This window comes from Oryx dammah, unplaced genomic scaffold (genome assembly GCF_014754425.2).
Source record: "Oryx dammah isolate SB20612 unplaced genomic scaffold, SCBI_Odam_1.1 HiC_scaffold_19, whole genome shotgun sequence".
In the NCBI taxonomy this organism is placed as follows: domain Eukaryota; kingdom Metazoa; phylum Chordata; class Mammalia; order Artiodactyla; family Bovidae; genus Oryx; species Oryx dammah.
In genome coordinates this window covers 79,695,559-79,710,584 of record NW_024070203.1, presented here as the reverse complement: position 1 = coordinate 79,710,584, position 15,026 = coordinate 79,695,559, and the positions used below count along the sequence as shown (strand labels likewise).

The 15,026-nt window shown below is 56.1% G+C and overlaps 1 protein-coding gene across 1 annotated transcript in view; it reads right to left on the bottom strand.

Annotated features, from left to right (window-relative positions):
• Nucleotides 1-13,977, bottom strand: part of GDF6 (growth differentiation factor 6) — a 17,516-nt gene extending 3,539 nt beyond the window's left edge. Inside the window, exon 1 of the mRNA XM_040261037.1 lies at nucleotides 13,554-13,977. Coding sequence (XP_040116971.1) covers nucleotides 13,554-13,977 — 424 coding nt within the window. The remainder of the gene's footprint in view (nucleotides 1-13,553) is intronic.
• Nucleotides 13,978-15,026: the final 1,049 nt, after the last annotated feature.

Genomic DNA, 15,026 nt, shown 5'->3' with positions numbered 1-15,026 from the left:
TGTCTTTGGGGTCACACAGAGTCGGACACGACTGAAGCGACTTAGCAGCAGCAACCCATGGCTCCCACTGCCTATCCGTTAGAGTCCAGGCCCTGGAGCCAAGGCAGCTGGGGAGTGGCCAGGTTATAAGTGATGAAGCATACAGTCCAAACTGTATTTTCAGGGCTTGGTAGGAATCAAACCTGGGATCCTTTAGGAAATCATTTCCATCTCTGCTTACATAACTTTTGAGACAATTTGTCACTGGTTGGAGAGGTATAGGGGAAGAAGAGGCAAGTTTAAAAGATGATTTACTTAGTTTTCTCTCATGCAACACAAAGAAATCAGCCTGCTTTTGTTTTCATTCCTTTTTTTTAAAGCATGGACTGCCATCACTTCAGTTCAGTTCAGTCGCTCAGTCGTGTCCGACTCTTTGCGACCCCATGAATCACAGCACGCCAGGCCTCCCTGTCCATCACCATCTCCCGGAGTTCACTCAGACTCATGTCCATCGAGTCCGTAATGCCATCCAGCCATCTCATCCTCTGTCGTCCCCTTCTCCTCCTGCCCCCAATCCCTCCCAGCATCAGAGTCTTTTCCAATGAGTTAAATCTTCTCATGAGGTGGCCAAAGTACTGGAGTTTCAGCTTCAGCATCATTCCTTCCAAAGAAATCCCAGGGTTGATCTCCTTCAGAATGGACTGGTTGGATCTCCTTGCAGTCCAAGGGACTCTCAAGAGTCTTCTCCAACACCACAGTTCAAAAGCATCAATTCTTTGGCGCTCAGCCTTCTTCACAGTCCAACTCTCACATCCATACATGACCACAGGAAAAACCATAGCCTTGACTAGATGGACCTTAGTCGGCAAAGTAATGTCTCTGCTTTTGAATATGCTATCTAGGTAGGTCATAACTTTTCTTCCAAGGAGTAAGCGTCTTTTAATTTCATGGCTGCAGTCACCATCTGCGGTGATTTTGGAGCCCCCCAAAATAAAGTCTAACACTGTTTCCACTGTTTCCCTGTCTGTTTCCCATGAAGTGATGGGACCGGATGCCATGGTCTTCGTTTTCTAAACGTTGAGCTTTAAGACTGCCATGCAACAATGCAAACCAGCCATAATTATACTTAATCCCCTCCCTACCTGCATTGTTGTATGGCAGAAATCAACACAATATTGTAAAAAAAGTTTTTAAATTTAAATTTAAAAAAGTAAAAGTGTGAACTAATAATGCTTAGTCTACACAGCTGAGTCATGTTTTTCTAATCCTCAAGAGGGGTCAAAACAGAGCAAACCTCTGTAAAAAGAGGTTTCCACTGGTTCTGCAGCCTTGGGATTCACATGATTTTTCTAGCAAGATCAGCCTGCTTCCCCACCCATTCCAGAGCTAGGAGAAAGAATACAAATGGGGGCTTCCACCTGTATCCTGCTCTCTTTTCTTCCCATACCAGCTCCATCCCACAGTTTGGGGGGCCTCACCTGCATGGACACACTTGCCACAGGTGCACACTTCCCCAGCTACAGCTGCACACATTGGGCAGTCGACACACCCTTAGGAGGACAGACCCAGAGAAGAAGCTGACCAGGGCCTGGAAGTGACGTGAGCAAGAATGTGGTGGCTCAGGTACCAGAGCAGAGCGGTGTGAACAGCTCTCCAAGCCACTGGACCTGCAGCGGCCCCTAAAAATGCATCCTCAGCTTTCCCCAGGAACCTGTCAGAAACGCATTCTCTCTTGGGCCCCAGAGGTTTGAGGTGGGACCCAGAACTTGCATTTTCCTCGGTTCCGGGTGATGCTGGGGGTCCCCGCTCTAGGAACCACACATCTAGATGAGCCCACCCCCTGGGCTCTTTCAGAAGCCTCATCAGGTAGGGAGGGCCCCATGGGGATAAAACGCAGGGCCAGGGCAAGAGCTAAGGCAGCACTTACCAGAACCAAGTTCCTATTGCTCCCTGCTCCTCCTGTCCCCTGCCACAGACACCCCCACGTTTTGTTTTGTTTTTGTTTTTTTTAACTCTTACAGCCACATGTGTCCAGAACCTCTAATCCGCCATCCGTGGCTGCTCTGTGAACCTCCCCATCAGAACACATTCTCCACCTGTCTGGACCTGCTCTGGAGGCACACATCACAGAAATAGCCCCAGAGTAGGCTTCCAGCTTGGGGAGTGCACCCACCATCCACTGTGACCCTGCAGACACTTTGCCTAACGATTCTGGCATCACAAGGCCTGGCTCGCGATGTCCTGGCCATCTGCGGGTAGAAAACCAGCCCTTCACACTCCCTCCCACAAGCCTCCTCTCCCATCATTGGAGTGTTAGTTGCTCAGTCGTGTCCGACTCTTTGCGAACCCATGGACCGTAGCCTAGCCAGGCTCCTCTGTCCTTTGGATTCTCCAGGCAAGAATCCTGGAGTGGGTCGCCCTTCCCTTCTCCAGGGGATCTTCTTGACCCAGGGATAGAACTCGGGTCTCCTGCATTGCAGAAAGATTCTTAACCATCTGAGCCACCAGGGACGCCCAAGAAGCAAATATCAGAGCGTAAAGAAAAAGGATACCCGAGGGCGCCTTACGTCAGGATACCCAGGAGAGCGGCGTAGGGCAGCCTTCCCCGCCCACCCGCACTAAACGAGCTGCGGACGGCTCCCGCGCGCGCCATCCTGCAGACTTCCTCCTAAAACCCCAAACATCCTTTCGTTTGGGGCGGAAAGGGCCCGGCCCGCACTGCGTTTCCCCAGGAAGACTTGCCCTATGTCCGCAACTTGAGGTCCCTCTTGAGAGTCCTGGTTGCATCGTGCGTCACTCTGCGGGGCCCCGAGGCCGCCCCGCAGCTCCAGCTCGCCCCCTAAGGCCCTTCGCGCCCAGACCCTGGGCTCCAGGAAGCTGCCAATTAGCGCATGTCCCGCTCGCGTCCTCTAAATCCGCCGTGACCTAAGCGGCCACTGGTGGGCCCCACCCTCCTCCACCGCCCGCCCACCGCTAGTCCAGCCGCGTGTCCTCCGGCGATGGGCTGCGACCCAGAAAGCTGCGGTGACAGCGGGGTCTCCCACCCCTAGTCGGCTAGGTGGGGACGGAGCGGGGAGGATAATAGCCCGTCTTCACAAAGGAGACTCCGGAGGTCTTAGCTGCTCAGCCTTTCCCTCCCCCACCCCCAACTCCACACCCCACCCCCATCCCCACCTTCAAAAGCATCCCTGAATGCTCCCGGAAGGGCCTCTGTGCCGGGCACGTGCTCAGGGTTTGGTGGCCTCGGTCCCGGTCCCGTGCGTGAATCCTCAGCGACAGCGTGCGAGGCCGGTTCTAAGTGTTACGCACTCACTCCTTTATAGGTGAGAGAGCGGGCTCCATGAAGAGTCATCCCTCGCCCAGGGTCTTGCAACTCGGAAGGGGGACACGATCTGAAGGTCTTGATTCGGACCGAAGCCCAGGGACCGGAGCCACGCCCCTCTTTCAGGGTTCTGATTGGGCAGCGGGGCAAACCGGGAGGACGTGAGACCCACATCCATCACAGAGCCGCCAACACAAAGGGCGCTGGGTTCTACCAAGAATTCCTTTTTTGTTTTTTCCCTTTCCTGGAAATGAGAAGACCTTCAAGCAGGGAACTCAGACCTGGCTTGGAGCCTCTTCTTCCCAGGTCACTCAGCCCTGACGATGCCCTGAGGTTGCCCAAGTCCACAAGTTGGAAATAGAGCCAGGTGTACTGGATGAGTGAAAAGGAGTCTTCGGTCCTCTCTCCGCTGGGGTATGAAGGTTTCTGAGTAATTTCTGCTCCAACTATTACCCTCTCCTGGGACAGTGATCTCCAGGTCGTCCCCCGCCCCTCCCCCCACACTCTTGTCCTGAGCCCCACCTCCCTCAAGACCCGAGCCTTGCAAACTGCTGACTTTGCTGAGCAGTCCCACTGATTCATGAGGCCACCAGCACAATTCACCGTGTCTGGGATGCTTTTGCTTATCTCCAGCATAATCCTAACAGTGAACTCTGCTGGATGCACTCACTATGTGCGTACTAAGTCACCTACCTCAGTGGTGTCTGACTCTTTGCTACCCTACAAACTGTAGCCTGCCAGGCCCTTCTGTCCATGGGATTCTCCAAGGCAAGAATACTGGGGTAGGTTGTCATTCCCTTCTCCAAAGGATCTATCTTCCTGACCCAGGGATCGAACACATGTCTCATAACTGTTATGCACTCACTCTTTTATAGGTGAGAGAGCGGGCTCCATAGTGAGTGCATTGGCAGACAGGTTCTTTACTACTACAGCCATCTGGGAAGCCCACTGTGTGCTGGGCATGATCTAAATTCTAGATTTATAATAAGTCATTTAAGTTTCAAAACGATCTAAGTCATTTTCTTCGGAAAAAAGAAAAAATGTCATTATTATATCATGATTCACAAAACTGAAACACAGAGGGCTCAAACGTCACTTGTCCAAAATAGAGGTAGATGTGGTCATCTGGCTCCAATATCGGTGCTGCCACTCTGGACTTCCCAGCCACTGACCTGTGTGACTGGTAGAGACCCTGAGAACTCTCCAGCTCTTTTGCGCTGCCGGTGACTATGGGGGAGGACATCCACCCCTGATCTCCAAGTGTCAATCACTTCCTAATCAGCAGAACAGAAGGGATGCCAACAACTGGACTTTTGAAATAGAACTTAGATGGAAACAACTTTCGCTAAATGAGAACGCCATGCCAATTCACAGTCACTGGGGGAAGGCTGGCAAATGAGACAGAGTAAGAAAGACGTCCAAGGATATGTGTACCTGTTAGTTACTACTGATGACATGGAAAGAGGATAGGAATCTAGAGTCTGAGCCATGATTGGGATCTTGACCTGTAACTTACTGGTTGGATGATCTTGGATGGACTGAGTCACAAAAGCTCTCCCAGCATCATATGCCTCATCTGTAAAGCAGGAAAAAGACATCCCCCTCTCCACTTTGCAGAGTCATTGTAAAGGTCAGAGTGGAGGAAACCAGAGCTGGCTGTGCATGACAGACAGAAGCACCCAACGCATGCAGCCAATATTACTATATAACTACCTATAGCCAGGTAAGGTGTCCTGGGGGGAAGACGCACCTGTCCTCTTCTTGGCCTTCTTTAAGATGCAGTCCAGTTCTCTCCACAAGATTTTCAGAAGTGAGTGGAGGGGAGGTGCTGGGCAGAGGAGTCAAGATAGAAACAAGGGCTTCCAGTGAAGGGCCAGGCCCATAAGGGTTTCAGCTTCACCCCCATCACCTTGCTCCATCTCAGTCCCTAGGCTTTAGCCACTGCTCTGGGTCCCTCCCACAATGCCAAGTGAAGACCAACCTCCAGCCAGAACCTCATCAAGGACAGGGCCCTCCTCTACAGGTAGCAGGTAAGTAGGATGCAAATCTACCAGACCCCTGAGAGCCCTAGTGGCTGGTCTCCTTGCTCCTCGCCTCCCACTCTCCCACTGGCACCTTTGTGGGGCACAAACTGTCCACAGAGCCAATCTAGGGTACAGGAGAGGTGTTCCCTAGCTTCATCAGGCAGCTTGGAGGAGAAAGGGTAGCCATGAATGAGGCCTTGGGCCTCAGTGCGAGAAGGCCATGGCATCACAGTCCTACAGAAGCTCCCCTGGGCCAGCGCCTCCTCACCACACATTCACCCAATGAGCCTTCGCTCTAGGTCTGTTGGCTTCCCCAGTGTTTTCCCCAATAGCTTGCCCTGAATTTCTCAGCTTCTTTCCGCCTTTTAAAGACCAGAAAGGCCCCTGGAAATCCTCCATAGAGGACTTTTCCACCCTCTTCCCAAAGCCTCAGCACGTCCCTGACCCCTCTCCCTGGCTCTAGCCGGGGCCTTGGGAACCACAAAGAATGAGTCTGGTGGCCAGCCTCTATCCGGAAGAGAAACCTCAATGTTCCCACAGCAAGTTTTCACTCAGCCTGTGGCAAACCAGTGAGGTTGGGTGGGGAGAGCGAAGGGGAACCCCGATGTCCACCCGGCTGGGAACAACTTCACTCTCCCAGGGAGCTTTCAGCAAGTTTCTGGAAGGAGACATGCCAGCCCTTTACCTGATCTCTGGGTGCTGGGCACCCCTAGCAGGAGTCTGGAGGTACTTTGAAGAGACTCCTTTGTCTCTCCAGATGAAACAGATTCATTTATAAAGCAGTTTCCATGCACATGGCGCAAACTCTCCTGGCCGCAGGGGCTCATGTGCCAGAGATGCAAAGCCCAGGTGAAGGACACTTCACCAGGCTTCTCTCTTCACTGACATCCTATCCTGGGCTCTCGACCACATTGGCTCAGATCTTAATTTGACAGCACCACAGTTGAAATCCAAACAGAAGCTCGGAACCACCCCACACGTCGACCTTCTCTGGTGCCTTTCCTCTGCCGCTAAGCAGCCTGCTCCCGGCACCCTCAGCCGCAGCATCGCCTGCAGGTCACTGCTGTCTCCTGGACCCTCGGAGCAGGGTCCACACCTGGTTGACTTAACCAAGGTCGCCCCACCTGCTATGTCGACCTGTATAGGGTCACCTGAGAGCCCAGGGGAGTTGCATCTCAGCCCTGAAACTGCCCTTTGGGCTGGAACGTGATCTTGGCCTTTGGACTTGAGAGCTTGGAGATTCAAAGTAGAAGAAAAGCTTCCCATTTTACGTTGTTTCCCCTCCATGACCAGTCCTGAAGTTGCCAGTAGAAGGACGGGCTCAAACTGGCGTGTGGTTATGTGTGGGATATTGGACGGTCAGAGCCAGGGCGGGGGGCAGGATGGGGGCGTTCCTGCCCAGGGGAAACCTCAGTGATGCGTGTTCCTTCAAGTGCTGGCCGGGACACTCCTCCTGAGGCTGGCATCGTGGCAACTCAGCTCCACTGCGTTCACCTCGGCTTGAGTCCCGAAATAACGCGCTAGCGTACACGAGATTCCTGGTGGCAGTTATGACCCATAGTTTAGCATCCTTCAGTTCCACCCTCCGCCCCCACCGCTCCACCCTCCCCCCGCCCCCCTTACTGGGCATGGGAACGGCGGTCGGCTGAGAAGTGGGATCGCGACTGGACCAAGTTGCCCGGAAGCCAGATTTGCGAAACAGGCGCACGGATTCTCTTCGGGTCAGAGGTTATTTACGGGGAGAAAGGGTATGGGTAAACCACTCCCGATCGACTCCAAAATTAATCCTCCGCGCTGCCACCGCTCCTGCTTTCCGCTCCGCTCCAGCCTTCAGACCCGCCCTCTCCTCTCCTGCACACACGCCCACTACCGGGTCCCTAAACCCTGCCCAGCCCCCAGGCGCCCCGGCCACGGGCCGCGCAACGCGCGCCTCCCGGCGAACGCTGGTGGGCGCCGCCCGCCGACTCCCAGAGCCTGCAGCAGCTCACCCTCAGCAGACCCAACCCTGGGCCCCTAGCAGCGCTAATGGACTGTCCTGGAGGGCAGGCAGCAGCCTCCCTGGAACCCATTATGCCGACGAGGACCTATTTGATCCCTGTAAACAAGAGACTGGAGAAGGACAGGGCAACCCACTCTAGTATTCTTGCTTGGAGAATCCCATGGACAGAGGAGCCTGGCAGCCTTTCTAGTCCATAGGGTCGCAAGAGTCGGACATGACTTAGCTACTAAACCACCACCACCACCACCACCAAACAAGAGACACCATTTAACCGATACTGAGCTTAAAAATAAACAGCCAGGCTTTAAGGGCGCGGAGGTGAGGGTGATGGGAACGGGGTTGAGGGAGGTGGTAGGTACCAAGCAAGGAAATGGCGCTGTGAATCCACATTTCTGCTCGCCACCCCTCGCGGCCTCGACTCGGACCCCTTCCCAGGTCCAGAGAGCATCGCTTAACCGTGGGTATTCCATACCCGCAGAGTTCTAGAACTAGAGCCCTCCTCTGCACTTAAAGGCTCCCAGGGATTCTTGTTGATTTGCTCTGGGTCGGTGGATGCAAGCAGAAGTCCTGGCAGGAAACAAAAGTTTTCTTTCCGCCCTGCTACATATTTCCCCCACCTGCCTGCACAGTTGCCTTCTCCTCGGCGACCACGCCGCCCCCAGGAAGAAGTCACCAGCTTCCCCGAGGGGTGCGGCCAGAACCCCAGAGCTCCAGCTGGGAGAAAAGAACGGGGTGCACTAGAGCGCCCATCAGTCCAACGCTCTGCGTTCCCCGAGGTCACTCTCGTCGGAAGGGGGAGGTTTCATGTCTTGATTCAGTTTGCGCGGGAAGGGATTCCCAAGGCCTGTCATGGGTTGTGGCTTAGGGAATTTTTTTTTTTTTTTCATGTGCAGAAACGACAAGGACGTTGGTGCACGTTTTTCGATCCCCTCCCTCCACCCCCAGCAACTCACAAACTCCCAGAGCCCCAGAACCTCCCGCGCCAGGAAAAAGCAGTGTCCTTCTCTGATTAGTCTCTCCTGCTGAGGAAGCCTGGCCCAGAATTCGGGCGATACTTGGCCTCTCGCTGTAGAAGACACTAGGCGTTGTTAGCCTCTTGCTAAAGCGGCATTTGTAAGGCGGCCCTTAAGGCCTTAGGGATGGGAGTGACAGTAACTGCTGTTTAACAACGAGCCCGTGGCCAAAGGTTAGGTTTATGGCCTGAAAAATGTTTTAGTCATCCCATCCAGAAGGGCAGAACAAACTTCTGGTTTCAGGCTTCCTTCCCTTACCCCCGGGGTTAGTTCCAGGACTTGACCGTTCACTGGACTTGAGCAGGATCCTGAACCTGGAGGGCTTCGCAAACCCTGTGCGGGGCTCACAGGGGCCCGTCCTCGCCCGCATGCACTTGAACGCTCAGCAGTCCTTTCCCAAGGCTGTTCCCTCTTTCCGGGGAAATAAAGCCTAGATTGGAACCTTCTGCCGGCTTCCTCACTTGGCCGTCTGCTCTGCATTAGTGTTTTTATAAGGGACTCAAACAAATCGAATACAAGGTCACCAAATAATTAACAGTTGTGAATTCCCTCCATCCCCATTAAAATACTTCCCTGCTTATATTTCATTTTCCGTTTGCCAACGACAACAGGGTTCGGGCAAAAGCCCGGCTGCGTTGATTGCACCACTCTGCGGCCCAGGTCCACCCAGAAACTCGCTGTTTTGCATAAACATACCGCGCCAGACGCACTTCAATTAGGAGGGAACGACTCCGCTCTTAGAAGTGCTTCCCGCCGCCAGACTATCCCCACAACTGTCCTGCCCTGTCCCCTGGCAATAGCGACCCAGAAGGTAAACCTAGAAGCCAGCGATCCCGGGCAAACTCTCCCGAGGTTCATTTCCAGGGTGTCAGGTTCTTCAAGGATGTTCAGATCTCGGTGTTTTTTTTTTTTTTTTTGGTTTGTTTGTTTGGTTGGTTTTTATCTGTTCCCTACTGCCTCCTTTCTGAGAGTGCTATTGTAACAACAACCAAAAAAAAAAAAAAAAAAAAACTTAAAGAGTATTCTTATTTCAAAATTATCTAGAAACCTAACTCACAGCAGTGTTCTTAGGTTCATTTTGTTTTCTTCATCCTTAAGAGGATTTTTTTTTTTTGGTCCCTTGTTGGAATTAACAGTGGTGCTTCTCTCACTATGTAAATTAAAGTCCGAGTTTTGCCTCACTCTCCCTCACCCTCTCTCTTACAGCCACATTGAATTCACAGTTCTCACTGTCTGCCTTTCCCAGGCCCCAGGGCTGGGGAATCCAAGCCTCCTGTACTTGTGGTCTTTTAATGAGTTCTATCATGCTAACAGCAATGTCTGTATATCCAACCTGGTCCATCCTGATCCTATCACTGCACCAACACACACATGCACACACTTTCCCATCTCTGTGGATCCAAAATCATCTTGAAAGCACAATTTGGAGGCATTCTTAAAGGTCAGGGCTTCCCTGGTGGCTTAGCTGGTAAAGAATCCGCCCACAATGCAGGAGACCTGGGTTCAATCCCTGGATTGGGAAGATTCCCTGGAGAAGGGAATGGCTACCCAATCCAGTATTCTGGCCTGGAGAAGTCCGTGGACTGTATAGTCCATGGGATTGCAAAGAGTCGGACATGACTGACTTTCATTCACACACAAGCTATGTGAAAACTACCTTTAAAAATTAAAGGTCAGGGATAAAGTGGTTTGTACCTTTTACAGGGAGATCAAAGAGGAAGCAAGGTGCATCTCAGTTTTAGACCTGTGAATTCAAAGTTTCACTCCAACTCCTAACTAGGTCTTGAGAGATTACAGAGGTAGGGAGTCTGTCAATTTTTTCTACTTCTGTTTCCTGCCACCATCCTTTAGAAATTTCCTCTTGCCTTACTCTATCCATATAGCACCAGAAGTAAGCATGCAGAACTGGCTATATGCTTCAGCTCTCATTAGCTGTGTGACCTTTAACAACTTGCTTAATCTCTCTGCCTTCTTTAAAATCATCTGTAAAACAGGGATTGTAGCACTTTTTTCCTGGGGGAGGGAGGTGTTGTTAGAATTAAATGAAATAAGTAAACGCTCAACATGTCAATATATCCCAGTAATATCGGAGAGCAAACTGAAAGGGTGGACATTTTAAAAGCTTGCAATCAAGTCTTGTAAGGGGGTGTTGAGAGAAGGAGGGCAGGGAGTGAGGCAGTACTGAACAGGCAGTCTTCACAGATCTAAAGCGCTCTGAATCCATCCACGCTGGGCAAAGTTCATCCGCACGCTCCCATTCTTGAAATGCAAGCTTTAGGTGTAACTTTTGGGGTTCCGGGGACCCCAGGTGAGGAAGACCTTTTTTAGAAATACTGTACGTTAAGTAGTTCAGGCCTCAACAGCGGGCTTCAGGATTCCTTACGTGATCTTTGCTTCTGCCCCCGAGGGACCCCCTGCTTCTCAAAGCCAAGCCTGCCACACTCGACGGCGATTTAAACATCCCCGAGGCAAGGCGCCAAGTCAGCGCGGCCGGCGCGGCTCTCGGTTGGCCGCTTCTCTTCGCTCCTTGTCCTGCCATCCCCAGCTGGGGGAGGGGAGGCCCGAGGGTTTGGCGCGGTTTGAGAGTCCCCACGTGAGAGGGGCGGAAGTCCTGGCCAGGAACCCGGGATGCGCGGCTGGCGGGTCCCTTCCATCACGGGAGACTAGACACCGTTTGATGTGTTATGACATGAACCCTCAATTAGATCGCTGAGTTGAAACACTCCAATCAGGGGCCCGATGCTAAGCAAGCCCCGGAAGGTCCAGCCCGAGGTCACCGCCGGTGACACATCACATCAAGATCAGTGAGAGGGAAAGCGAGGCTTTCCCTTTATCAAGCTGGGGCTGTGGCCCGCGACGCGCCCCTCCCCTGCGCGCCCCTCCAGCCCGCGGCTTCGCACTCCTCTGCCCCCGCGCGGCGTGCTACCCGCCGCACAGCCTTCCGGCTCAACGAACTGCCTTTTCTCCCCGTTTTCTGGGAACCTGAGGGCTTGGGGGAGACCGCGCCTTGGACGCGGAGGGCCCGGTGGTCACGCCGCGTCTCCTCCGGCTGGGGACGGCGTTCGGGAGTGGAAGCCGGACGTCTGTATCTCGGTCCGGCTAGCCTGGAGAGCTTGGCTCGGGAACAGAGCCCTCCCCTCCTGCCGGGCGCGCAGCCAGTCTCCTCCCTACCTGCGGCGCCCAGGGGCGCCCAGCGCGATGCCCGGGGAGAGGCAGCCGCGCAAGCCAGGGTGAAGCGAGCCCGCTTCTGCGCCCGACCTGGAGTCCCCAGAGACCTCCCACACTTGCCCGACGCCGCAGGCTTCGGTAGACGCCTCCCAGCAGCCCGCAGGGTCCCCTGGTCCTCTGCCAAACTCTTGGGGCGCAGCTTGCGAGTTAGGGGGCGTCTGTCTGGGGGAGGGGCAGAGGTTCTGGCCACTTCCCGTGGGGAGAAGAAAAGGCACGCCCAACCGCGGGCCACCCTGGGCCTCCGGGACTTCTTTCCCTGGGGAAAGGCCTTTAGAGTAATCCCCTCGATTCTTCCTTAGTCTCTCGACTGTGGAAGTCTGGGGTAAGTCTTCGATTAGGGAGTCAGAGAGGATGAAGGATACACAGAGGATCTGGAGGCAGAGAAACAACAGAGGTAGGGCGAGGGTTGGAAGTGGGGTCAGGGCGAGCTGCTCCGGCAGCAGGGGGCCGGGGACCCTGATGCAAAGCTGCGAAGAAGCCACGTGTATTTGCCAAGGTGGCTTTACTAGTCCTGAAATCACCATAAAATACCTGGCGTTAATTTGCCGCCCAGACCTTTCTGGCAGCTCGTGAACCTCGCTGACCTCCGGCTGCAGATGCGAACGCCTCGTGGGCTGGACCCATGCGGGTCAGGAAGGCGGCGGCAAGGAATGGGGCTTGGGGCCTGAAGCCTGGAAAGAGCCGGGGGCTCGGGGCCTGCTCTGTAAATTTCAAGGGCGTGCCAGTCCCCAGGTCAGCCGGGTGGTCGTCTCGGTCCGAACCCCGGCGCTGGCCAGTTCCTGGGCGACCTCACTTTCACTGACCTGGAAGTGGGGGGCTGGGAAGGTATATCGAAGCCGAGGAGCTACGTCTGGGCCGGTGGTGGAGTGGACCGATGCCTCCTCCCTTTCTCCTCGCCCCCTACCTCCCCTTTACCCTCCCTTTGCTTTTTTCCCCCTTCATCCCATCTCCTTCCACGTTATTGTCTATTTAAGAACTGAGTGCCCGGCGCTGGCGGATCCTTCCCCAATTTCTGGGACCAGGGTAGCGTGAGGTTCTCTCCAAGGCAATCGCCACGCTGCAGACCCGCGCGGGTGGCAGGGAAGAGGCGCAGGGGTTTTCGCAGACACTCAAACATGCACCCGAGCCCACGGAAGGGCCCAAAGATGGGGCCCCTGGGTCGATGTGCAGAGAGAAGCGAGTTGCCTGGCTGAGAAAGGTGGGTGAGCACAGTCAGACACCCACGTGGATTAAGTACCAACAAAACACCCAAAGTGAGCCCACTTGCCTCTGCTCCCGGCTTTCCCAGCCAGTTGTTGCGGCTGCCTCTGCAGAAATGACTCGGTTGCGGCCCCGAGGGCGCGGGGCTCCTATGCAGCTGACCATGCCCACACTCAGCGCCAGGAGCGGTCGGGTACCAGCGGAGCGGCTGGGCCGGGGCACTTCCACCCGCCGCTCGCGGACTCGCTGCTCTGGACCGCAGCATTCGCTTCTGCCGGCTTTTCCCGGAGCCGATGGGAGCTCGGGGTTTCCCAGCGCTCGCTCGGGTCCCAGGGCCGCTCGGTCCGCCACCGCGCAGCTCCGGGCCTTGGACCTCACACCCAGTACCATCCGGGATCCCTCGCCGCGGGTTTCATCAGTGCCCGCCGCGACCCCTCTCCAGCCCGGTCATCTACCCGCCACCTCCCGCCTTCCACGCTTCCTCCAGCAGCCACCAGACATGCGCCCCCCACGCTGCTTTCTGCAAAAGGCAAGAGGAAGAGGGAAGGAATGAAAAAGAAAGAAACAGACGAAAGAGAGGCAGGGAGAATTGCACACTGGAATAAAATCTGCAGCCGCGTTCGGAAACGTACTTGGGCTTGAGAAAAAGCAATTTAAGAAAAGAAAAGGAGAAGGTATCCAGAGCGGAAAGGCGAATTCACAGATGCAGCCTCCTGCCAGCGCCGGAGCAGAGCCCTGGAGGCTGACCTCCAGGGAGAAAGGAGTCGGGCGTCCTCTTTGCCACTTACCTAGTCCCCTGTCTACAAAGCTAGTGATCGTATTAGCCGACTTGGAAGACTGGAAAAAGCTGGCATTGATGCCCAGCTTCTCGGCGATGGAGTAAGTCCTGTAGATTGACAGCATGTACTCGTGGGGCACCACGCGCGGGCCCCTGCCGGGAGGCTCCCGAGCTTCACGCTGCTCTGGCGGCCGCCGCTGGGGCTCCTCCTGCGGCCTCGGCGGGGGCTCCTGGCGATCCAGGGGCGCCCGGGCCGTGGCATTCTCTCTCGGCGCCCGCGGCATCTTTCCTTCCTTGCGGCTTCTCATTCCCTTGGCGGAGCCCAGCTCTGCAGACGACGAGGAGGAAGAGATGGAAGCTTGCTGGAAACCCGGCAGATCCCACAGGAAACTGATGAGGAAGACGGCCGAGAGCAGGACCCTGGAGGTATCCATGGCGAGCGTCTCTCCGAGAGGCGGCGGCACCGGGCGCGAGGGGCGGCACGGAGCGGCTGGACAGCGGCCGGGGCCCGGCTCCTCCGGCGGACTCGGAGTGCGGGGAGCCGGGTCCCAGCCACACAAATCCCGGCCCTGCCACGCCCCCTCCCGCCCCTCGCCGGGAGGGGAGGGGAGAGAACGGAGGGGAGGGGAGGAGAGGGTGGGAGGAGAGGCCGGGTGGTTTGGGCAGGAGGTGTGGGGGAGAGGGGGCCGCTGTGGGCCGGAGTGGCCGGGGAGGGGCCACGCAGCGCCCCCGCGGGACGTGCGCGGGGTTGCCGGGCAGTGCGCGCGGAGCGGGGCCCGGCGCGGCGGGCAGGAGTAGGCGCGCGAGGCCGCTTGGCGGCAAGGAAGCCAGGGTCCTCCGCAGCGCCAGAGCCCCTCCAGCTCTGTTCGAAGCTCGGTCCCGCCGCAGCAGCGCGCTGCGCGGGCTCCGGGTCTTCTCCCCCCCACCCCGCCCCCCATCCCGCACCACCACCACCTCGGTCGCCTCCACTTGGCTGGGAGCGTGCAGCCCCGGGTGGAGGCAAGCGGCGGCGGCGCCCCCCAGGGACAGCTCCGAGCAGGCGTCTCTGCAGCCGACTGCGCGTCGACTCCGGGTGGTGGTACCTTCCTTTCCCGGCCCCGGCCTCCCGGGCCAGTCGATCGCTCCCCCTCAATGGCCAGCCCAGGGGCCAGGGAAGCCTCTCGCCGCGCACGCCTCTACGCCAGGCGTAGGGCTCAACCCAGAACAGCCCCGTTCTCTCGCTGGGGTTACCGCTTTCCACAAAGACCAGGCGTCTGTTCCCGACCCTCGAGGTCACGCAAAGGCCACGAGTCTTTAGAGTCTGGATGGATGCTGAAAGCTGCCGCGCTCTCGTGCAGGCCCCAGCCTCTCTCCTCGCAGTCCCCAGCCTCTTCGGACGCTGGGTTTCGGCGACTCTTTTCTCCTCCAGCTGTACCCCCGGTCCTCTCCCCTCCGGAGGCCTGGCCCCCGCCTCCAGTGCGTCCCCATTTTCCCCTCTCTTCTT